The sequence below is a fragment of the Cnephaeus nilssonii genome, assembly GCF_951640355.1.
Source record: "Cnephaeus nilssonii genome assembly, chromosome: X".
NCBI lineage: Eukaryota > Metazoa > Chordata > Mammalia > Chiroptera > Vespertilionidae > Cnephaeus > Cnephaeus nilssonii.
The window spans coordinates 31,868,783-31,878,736 of record NC_137071.1 but is presented as its reverse complement, the minus strand read 5'-3'; the positions used below and the strand labels follow the sequence as shown (position 1 = coordinate 31,878,736).

The 9,954-nt window shown below is 47.5% G+C and overlaps 1 protein-coding gene and 1 pseudogene across 2 annotated transcripts in view; both read right to left on the bottom strand.

Moving 5' to 3' along the window:
• Nucleotides 1-214: 214 nt before the first annotated feature.
• Nucleotides 215-1,081, bottom strand: LOC307095271 (nascent polypeptide-associated complex subunit alpha-like; the record flags this gene model as incomplete). Its single annotated transcript, XM_079764529.1, has 1 exon — nucleotides 215-1,081. One exon carries the CDS (start codon nucleotides 1,079-1,081, stop codon nucleotides 215-217), a length of 867 nt encoding a protein of 288 aa, XP_079620655.1.
• A 63-nt stretch (nucleotides 1,082-1,144) lies between these two features.
• Nucleotides 1,145-9,954, bottom strand: part of LOC307095270 (nuclear prelamin A recognition factor-like) — a 35,515-nt pseudogene continuing 26,705 nt past the window's right edge. Inside the window, exon 2 of the transcript in view lies at nucleotides 1,145-1,314. The product of the transcript in view is annotated as a nuclear prelamin A recognition factor-like (transcript). The remainder of the gene's footprint in view (nucleotides 1,315-9,954) is intronic.

The window sequence follows — 9,954 nt, the reverse complement described above, 5'->3', positions numbered from 1 at the left end:
ACTGTGCTGTCTGTACAGATAGCTTCCTTCTCACCAAACCCCCAAGCTGGGGGTTCCTCTTAGGGTTGAAGTGACACCAACAACCTTTGGTTGGTAGCCCAATCGGCCACCTTGGAAAGAGAAGTGGGGAATCCTGATTTTACTTGAGCGTTCCGATTTCTTAAGTTGGCAACTAATGCGTACTTCAGATGTTTGGGCCAAACCAGAGAGGCGGTCAGGCCTGGTGTCCAGGCCACTGGGCGGCACTGGGCTTGGTGGCAGGCCAACCCAGACCCTCCACCTCCTGACCATGGCCTCCACCTGGGGTGCAGGCCACAGCCCCCACCACCATCCAAGCTGCCATCCAGGGGCACCTTTGCTGGACCAAACCATCGCCTAGCGCGGGGCGGGGGCACGCTGCTGTTGGAAGGACCATCGCCGAGCAAGTGGGGGAGCTCCCGGTGCGAGCACCCCTCCCTGTGGAGCAATCCATTGCCTTGGAGCTGCCACTCCAAACCATGCTGCAGGCTGTGGGGAAAGCCGCAGAGAGCCGGTGCTGCGCTGCCAAGGAGGAGAGACCAGAGGGGGGAATGCCATCATGAGCCGGCACATGATGTACAGTTGGAGTCTGTGTGTTTTCTTGAATGTTTGAGACAGCTTCACCTTGAACTTTGAATTTCTCAGCAGCTTCTAACTGTGCTTGCTGAGATAAATGCTCAATCTTGGCTTCCCCAAAAACTGTGTAGGTATCTGAAGCAGGTCTCTTGTAGACATCTGGTTTTGTGATGACAAAGAGGCTATTCTTAGATTTCTGTATAGTGACCCTAGTAACCCCTGTAACCTCTCGAAGACCCAGTTTGGACATAGCCTTCTGTGCCTTATTTTCACTCCAGCTCTGTTTTGCTTTACTGACTGGTTCTTCATCCATTTCAGCTGCCGCCGCCAGCTGGGCTTGTTGTGTGGTTGCCTGTGTGGAATCTTGTTCTTCAAGCTCTGATACTGATTCATCACTCGCAGATTCTGTTCCAGACCCTGTCTCAGCCTGGGGCTGTGGCAACTCTTGCTCTGTAGCAGGGATGGTTTCTGTGGCTTGACCGGACATTTCTTCTTTCACGCTCCTCTTCACTCCGCAAAGAGCAAACTTCCCATTTCCCAGGGGTTCGTCTTATTCCATGTTTCCAATCCCACATGGGCAGCAATTGGCACTGCATTCACACCCCAAGAGACGAGCCCGGTCTGGCTCCCCATGGGAGAGACTACAGGCACTACTTTGAATCACCTCCCTTCCACCATTCATGCCACCTGGGCTGGACCTCCAGGACTCCCGTTTGCCCACTTTCGGGAATCAAAAGGGAAAAAGAGGGTGTTTTAAGCCACAAACACTCGTCACAATAAGAACGACTTGTGCATGTGAGGAGGGGGGGGGGCGTATTTTCAAGGCTGTGACCCCTTAACCTCTTAACCTCCTATGGGTTATCCTGAAGCTGTTCCCAATAGCAGACACACTTTGCTTCAGCCCCCAATACCACAAGGCTCCCATCACGCCAGCCCCGTACTAACAGCCCAGCCTATGGCCCTTCTGCCCTGCTTTTGCCAGGACACCAATCGCAGACCCCATTTTGTCCAGAGACACCAAAGCCACAATTCCCAGGGTTGAGTAGGAACCGGGTGGCCACATAAAGCCTCTAACTCTCTTTAGGTCTCAGTCCTCCGGGTTGGCTTAGGCCTCAAGAAGGTGGATGGTTGTAGATAGAGTAACAGTGAAGACACAACTTATTGTGTGGGGAATGTGGAACCAAGATCCCCACTTTGTTTTAAACACAAACCTGCCTTGGGGCACGGACAGGCCTTGAAGGTCTTGTTTCCTTCTGTCTGCTCACATTCAAGTGCCTAGCGCTATGTAAGTGGATACAGTGCGCCTGGTGTTTGGTCATCCCTCTGGTCGCTTGGTCATTGGTTTTTATTTTTTTACTACATTCCTTCCGTGTGCAGTGATCACACTTCATCTGGAGCAGGGCAGGCTTGAGTGACCTTGTGGAGCATCTAGGGAGGGGAAGCAGCCACAGTGCCCAAGGCCAAGTTTCAGGAGGCCGGCAGCCCTGTCGGGATCATGCCAGCAGCGCTGGTCCGTTGGTGCCTGGCCTGTACTCTTGAGATTGACCCTGCAGGACTACTAAGGGAGCCAGTCCCAAGTTCTGCCCCACCTCCACCACTGATTGATTAGAGTTTGAGGGCCAGGAGGAGGGACCAAGAGGTCTGTCTTCCAGCCGCTTGCCAGTCACAGCTCTCCAGTCACCATTGCCACTGATTGAGCACCTCCCTCTCCCTCAGCTCCCTATTCTGGCGTTTGGTTGAGCCTTCAGTTGTTTTGGACATTATGGACACTGGGTTTTTATATATATTAGGACTAGGGGCCCAGTGCACGAATTCATGCACCTTGAAAGGAACTGTGGGCTACGAGGCTGTGGTAGGCACAAGGACAGGTCTCAGCCCATCCTCTGCACCCCCAGCTGGCCCCTCCCACCACAGCCCCTAGTCTCCTGTCTGCCAGCAGCCCTGCTCCTGCCACTGCTCTCATGTGCTGATGGTGCTTGCCCCGCTCGTACCCGCTGAAGGTGCGGAATGATTGGGGCCGACACCAGCAGCAGGTGCAAGTGGGGCCGGCACTGTCAGTGGGTGTGAGTGGCAGCTGCTGCCCTGATCATCCCTCAGGAGCAGGGGGAGGTGGAGAAGCCCTCAGGGGCGATCAGAGCTGGCAGCCTCTGCTCACACCCACTGATGGTGCCAAGTGATTGATCGGGACTGGTGCTGGACACTGGCAGCAGGTACAAGTGGCAGCTCCAGCACCGGCAGTGGGTGCGAGTTGGGCCATTGCCGGCAGCAGGTGCAAGAGGTGGCTGCTGGCCCCGATGTCCCCTCAGAAGTAGGGGAAGGTGGAGAAGCCCTCAGGGGTGATCGGGGCTGGCAGCTGCCATTCACACCCGCTGACTGCACCAAGCGATCAGGGCCAGCACCAGGTGCCAGCAGTGGGTGTGAGTGGGGCCGGTGACAGCAGCAGGTGCGAGTGCTGGGCAGGACTGCGGCATGTGGGAACAAAGAATTTTCAGTAACCACCAGAGGCTTGCCCTGATGACAGTGACCAGTGCCCAGACTAGGTCTGGCACCCTCGCTCACCTGCTCCATGACCCCACCGCGGCCAATGCCCACCATGTTCCACACACGCCCCCTTGTGGTCAGTGCACGTCATAGCAACCAGCTGTTCAGTTGTTCAGTTGTTCCAGTTGTTCTGCCGTTCAGTCTATTTGCATATTAGCCTTTTATTATATAGGATATATAGTCATGGTGTATATTATATCCTCAAATATCATTCATTTTATAAAAGAAAAGTTTGTACCCTGACCTACATCACTTCATTTTTTTCAATCCTCCAACACTGGCAACCAGCATTTACTATCTATTTCTATGATATTGGCATATTTTTTCTTCATGTAAGTGATCCTATACAGTATTTGTATATTTTTCAGCTTATTTCAGTTAACATGTTGCAAATGGCAAAAATTCTTGCTATTATGGCTCAGTAATATTTAATTGCGTATGTGTGTGTGTGTGTATATATATATATATACACACACACACACACACACACACACACACACACACACACTTGAGGCCCAGTGCACGAAATTCATGCATGGGGGTATGTGTCCCTCAGCTCAGCCTGCACCCTCTCCAATCTAGGACCACTCGAGGCATGTCCGACTGTTCAGAGATCATAATAATCTGGCCACTCAGTCTATATATATCACATTTTCTTTATCCATTTATCTGTCAATGGATACGTAGGTTGTTTCTATATCTTGGCTACTGTGAGTAATGCCATGATGAACATGGGTGAGTAGATATCTCTTTAAGATACTCACTGTTTTGGAAATAATGTTTATTCAGATCCTTTGACTATTTTTTAATTGTATGTGGGTTTTTTGTTTGTTTTTTTACAATTCACTTAGATAAGTTTCTTATATATTTTGGATGTTCAGCACCTATCACATATATGATTTGCAAATATATTTTTCACATTCTTAAGGCTGTTTTTTATCATTTTATTGATAGTTTCTTTTGTTGTGCAGAAGATTTTTAAATTTTTGTAGCTTCACTTGTTTCTCTTAGCATTTGTTGCCTATGTTTTTGGTGTTATATCCAAAAAAGCATTGTGAAGATTTGAAAAAGGAGATTTTTCTTTTTTGTTTTCTTCTAGGCAGTAACATCAACAAAATTTTAACATTGGTCATTCCAAACTCTTCTCTACCTCCCAAGAAAACCAACTAACAACTATCCATAGGCCAGACACATTGGCAAAAATTCCTGAAACCAGGGATTATGTTGAAGCACTACCCTGGAATGCAGAGACAAAGAAAACATAAATGGAAGTGTAAGAAGAGTGGCCACACTCTGCTCCAGAAGAGCACCACACAAAGACAGCCCCACGCTCCCTGGTACTACAGTTTCTCCAATGGGAATAAAAAGCCCAAGGTCAACATCCAGCTCCTCTAATGTTTCTGAATGCTTCTCAGGAAGCCCACACATAAATCACATCAAAAAGACAATTGGGGAAGTTTGTGGGGCTTGATTACTGGGTATATGATAGAGACAGAAAAAGCAGGTAGGACATATACCGGGTAGCAACCAGTTCCAAATCTTGCTGCACCTCATTTTTGCTTTCAGTGGTATAGGAACAGAGATCCAAGCCAGCAGTTCTGTCCTTTTGCATGCTGAGCTAGTGGATTTTTCTGGCCAGGTTGGCAATTATGCTTTATTTCTGTCCCCAGCCAGTGAGTTGTATCACACTTGGAGCTGGCTCTATCGCCTTGCCTATGCACAGAAGCAAATTATCAGCTTGACCCAAATGCTTAGTTTAACCTCCAGTCTCACCTAAACAGGAAGCCTGGCCAGAGAACCTAGGCAGCTGCATAACCTACCCTATAACCCAGTATATGCAGGTAGGGACCCCAACCAGCAATCCCACCCAGTTATGGAGTATAGCCTGTTGTTCCATCCAATGAGGGAGACTGGGTAGTTGCCCAGCAAATGCAAAGATCAATCTGTAGTCCAATCCAAAGTTAGGGTACACCTGGAGGCATCTCTTGCAACAGAGCTCAGCCAGCAACATTGCTCCACAGCAGAACACAGTCTTTGAACCTGTCCAACTCTGGGACACAACTCAACTTGTGGCCCAAAATAATAGGATAGCATAGTTTGAGACCCCACCCAGTCAGAAAAAATGCAAAGCCAAGGCCTATAAACCTACAACCCTGCCAGAGAACACAGCCTGTGACCTCAACAGAGCAGAGGTATATGCCAAGCCCAGTTAGTGGCCCCACTTTATTATGGAGCATAGCAATTAACCCCACCCAATAGGGAAGTACACCAAATTACCAAGCTTAAACAGAGAGCCCAGCCAGCAGTCCCAACCAAATATACTATTCAGAGAACAGCATTCCTTTGACTTAAGAACATTGGAAGGGTTTTTGCCCAACTGCAGATTCCTAAAACAAGTCCCTCCTTCCATGAATGCTACAAACCTCCCCATTGAGAACATTAAGCTAAGGTAACTGGCAAGGGCTTTTCCTTGACAAAGTAATGCTTTAACTCTGGTACAAGAGACTGCTTACTCAAATCCACAGATATCAATGCAAGGAATAAAGGATCAAGAAGAATCAAGTAAACATGATACCACCAAAAGAAACCAATAATTCCAATAACTGACCTTAAATAAATAGAGACCTATGAACTATCTGACAAAGAATTAAAAATAACCTAAATAAAGTTTAGGAAGTAAGGGTACAAGAACACACAAACAGAAAACTAAATGAAATTAGAAAAATAATCCATGAATAGAATGAATAATTCAACAAAGAAATAGAAATTATTAAAAAATATATAGTTAAATACAATGAATTAACTGAGAAATTAAATAGAAAGCTTCAATATTGGACTCAATCAAGCAGAATATAGAATAAGTACACTATGATAAAGGTCACTTGAAATTATGCAGTCAGAGGAGCAAGAAATAAAAAGAATAAAAAACAGTGAAAACCTATGGAATCTATTGGACACAATCAAAAGAAATATATATCCTATATAATAAGAGAAGAATATGCAAATTAGGCCTGGACTCTGTAATGTCATGACCACTGGGCAGGCGGTGGGGGGGAGGGGGGAGCAGGGCCTGCAGCCAGGATGTGAGCTTGTGGTACCTTCTCTGGAGTTGGGGAGCTAATGACCGCCAGGCTCCGGTCTTCCTCCAACAGCCCTTTCCAGCAGGCATGGGGTTGCTGAGACCCAGGCCAGGCCTCTGGCCACAGATCCACAGCTTCGCGGAGACCGACTCTACCAGGTCACCCAGAGGCCATGTGGCTGGGCCGCAGGGTGCCCGTTCAAGATGTGACATAAAGGGGAGGTGCGGGAGGAAATCCAGAGAATGGGATGTGGGGGTTCAATACTCACTTCCTTTGGGCTTTGTCCTTGGTCTTGGTCCTTTACTTTCGGGCCTGGAGTGCAAGCACTGCAGGAGAAAGGGATGGATAAAGGCCAAATGTGGAAGAAAGGAGGTGACCCAGGTGAGGGTGGAGACCTAGCAGTGGCACGAGGCAAGGCCCCACTGCAGGGCCGCCTGAGGGGAGGCTCCAGGGCGAGCGCCAGAGTTTTGGCGAAGCGGCCAGCCAGGAGGCGAGCCGCCCAAGCGGCGCAGAGCGGCGCCACACAGTCCCTCAGTCCCTCTATGAGGACACTCCACACAGGCGCTGCCTTCACCAGCAGGCTCTGGGCGACATCTGCAAATATGACTGCAACCTATAACTTTCTGGGCAAAACTGACCCTGTGCCCCTCTGGGTACCAGGCTTGCTAGGAGTGTGCTGTCACCAATGCCACAGATCAAAGGCAAACACCTGGCGAGGTGGGGTGCATTGGAGGGCTCAGGCCAAGGCAGGGGGCCGGTGGGCAGGGATCTGCCTTGCCTGCAGAAAGCGAGGTTCTGCAGTGGCCCCAAGACTCAGGTCGGCCCGGTGGGGAACAAGGGGCATGAAAGGACACCAGGCAGAGGGGTGAGGACCCGCAGCCCTGAGGCGGGGGTTGAGGGGCAGCGCGACCTCAGTGGAGGGGTGCCGCACTGCAGGGTACACGACTGACTGATGCAATTCAGAGAAGCTCCTGGTGCTAACCAACCGGGCCTCACCCAGGTGGCCTTCGCACTTCAGAGGTGGCGACTCCTGCTCCAGCCTTGGCCCAAAAGCAAGCCTGCACTTGCCCTGCCCCATGGCTGTGCAAGCCTGAGCAGTGAGTGTGAAGCCTACCACCTGCTCTGAGAAGGGGCGGGCAGTAAAGAATGGGAGTAGGGGGCAGAGAAGAGGAAAGAATATGGAGCATCCACCATGAAGAGGTGCTTGAGAAAGAGGCTCGGAAGCCTGATGGGAAGGTTTGTTCTGTTTGGCCTGTGGCTGCCCCTTAGGAAGGGCAGAGAGCACAGCTGTGAGGGCTCCCTGCACGCTGAGTCCAGTTCCACAGCCAACTGGAATTGGCCGCAGTTTCCTGGTCTGTAAAATGGATTAAGGATGGCCCAGTGCCTTCACTGAGCTTTGAGGGCCAATTGAGATACTATATAAAGGAAATGAGGGAAGAAATGAGAAAGAAAAGGAAGGACAAGCAACACAAAGAAAGATTGGAAGGAACCTGTAAACCTATTGTCACTTAAATAGGGAATATAGTCAATAGTGTTGTAATGACGGTATGATGCCTGGTGGGTAATGGAAATATCCGGGAACACTTTGTAAAGTATATGATTGTCTAACCACTATTCTGTAACTAATATAAAACCTAAAACTAATACAAAATAATATCAAATGTAAAGAAAATAAAATAGGAGTGAAATTTTTATAAATTTCACAGTTTAAATAAAGGCTGTAAAGGAAGGAAGGGGGAGAATAAAAATAGTGTTTTTCATTTTTATCATTTTATTATCTTTTCAGTACATGAAAAAGACAGTTGTCTTTATATGGTGCTTTTATACTTTTCTAAGTCATTATCTCATTTGAGGTTCAGGGCAACTTAAAAACAAGATAATTATTCCCTCCACTATTCAGAGAAAGGAAATCTTGGTGTCTGGCCCAATGATTTAATCTTCAAGCTCTTATTGTAAAGCAGGGTTAGTGAAATTTTCTGTGAAAGGTCATATCTATACTAATAAAAGCCTTGGGGGTGATTAGGCTGGCAGGGGAGGGCAGTTGGGGGCAATAAGGCTGGCAGGGGAGTGGTTAGGGGGTGATCAGGCTGGCAGGCAGAAGTGTTTAGGGATAATCAAGCAGGCAGGCAGGTGAGCGGTTAGGAGTCAGCAGGCCCGGATTGTGAGAGGGATGTCCAACTGCCAGTTTAGGCCCGACCCCACAGAGATCGGGCCTAAAACGGCAGTTGGACATCCCCCCAGGGGTCCCAGATTGGAGAGGGTGCAGAGCAGGCTGAGGGACAGCCCCCCCTACCGCCCCTGTGCACCAATTTTGTGCACCAGGGTAACTAATATATTATATATATATATATATACACATATATCCTATATAATAAAGAGGTAATATACAAATTGACCATCGCTCCAACACACAAGATGGCCACCCCCATGTGGACACAAGATGGTCACCACAAGATGGCCTGCAGGGGAGGGCAGTTGTGGGCAACCAGGCCTGAAGGGGAAGGCAGTTGTGGGCAACCAGGCCTGCAAGGGAGGGCAGTTAGGGGTGACCAGGCCTGCAGGGGAGGGCAGTTAAGGGTGACCAGGCTGGCAGGGGAGGGTAGTTAGGGGCAATCGGGCTGGCAGGGGAGCAGTTAGGTGTCGATCAGGCTGGCAGGTGCGTGGTTAGGGGGTGATCAGGCTGGCAGGCAGAAGCGGTTAGGGGCAATCAGGCAGGCAGGCAGGTGAGCGGTTGGGAGCCAGCAGTCCTGGATTGTGAGAGGGGTCCCAGATTGGAGAGGGTGCAGGCTGGGCTGAGGGATACCCCGCGCCCCCCCCCCCCGTGCAGGAATTTTGTGCACTGGGCCTCTAGTATATATATAATCATTATCAGAAACATATATACATAATTAGAACAGAATAAAAATGATATTTAAATCCATAAATCCTGAAAACTTTCCAATTGTGGAGAAAGAAATGGACATCCAAATGTATGATACCCTAAAGACACCAAATATATTGAAGCCAGAAAAGGCTACACTGAAACACATTAAAATTAAAGTGTCAAGAGTTTCAGAACTTGTATTTTGGTTGTTTCTTGTAAACCCAGAAAACTATCTATACATTTTAAGTGGATGGCCTTGCCTTTAATTTCTTTTATTGGATTCCATTCTATCTAGAACTAAGTTTAAATAATGTCATTTGAGACCATGTGCTGTCTCTTAGGCCTGCATGTTTACAAAACAAAGTCTAGTGTTAAAAGTGACTTGGGTGTCTGCTAATTATTAAAATTGTCCACATACTGATAAAAAAAATGAAAGTGTCAAAATTGAAGTCAAAGAGAGGTTTTAGAAAACAAGAGAAAAGAAACGAGTTACATACAAAGAAATCTTCATAAAAATGTAAGCAGATTTATGAACAGAAGCTTTGAGGGCTAGTTGAAGGTGGGATAATATATTCAAAATATTGAAAGAAAAATATTGTCAATTAAGAATTGACCTAACAAACCATTTCTTCTGAAATAAGTAAGAGATAACTATTTTCTTAACAAATAAAACCTAGGGGACTTTATCATGCCTAGACCTGCATTATAAGAAACACTAAGGAACATTCTTCAAGCTGAAATAAAAGAAAGCTAATTAATATTGTATAAACATATGAATTTGAAAAAAATCCCTAGCAATGCTAAATATATAGCCAAAGTCAGAATCACTAATATTAAAATGGTAGTGCATAATTCACTTATATCTATAATTTGAAA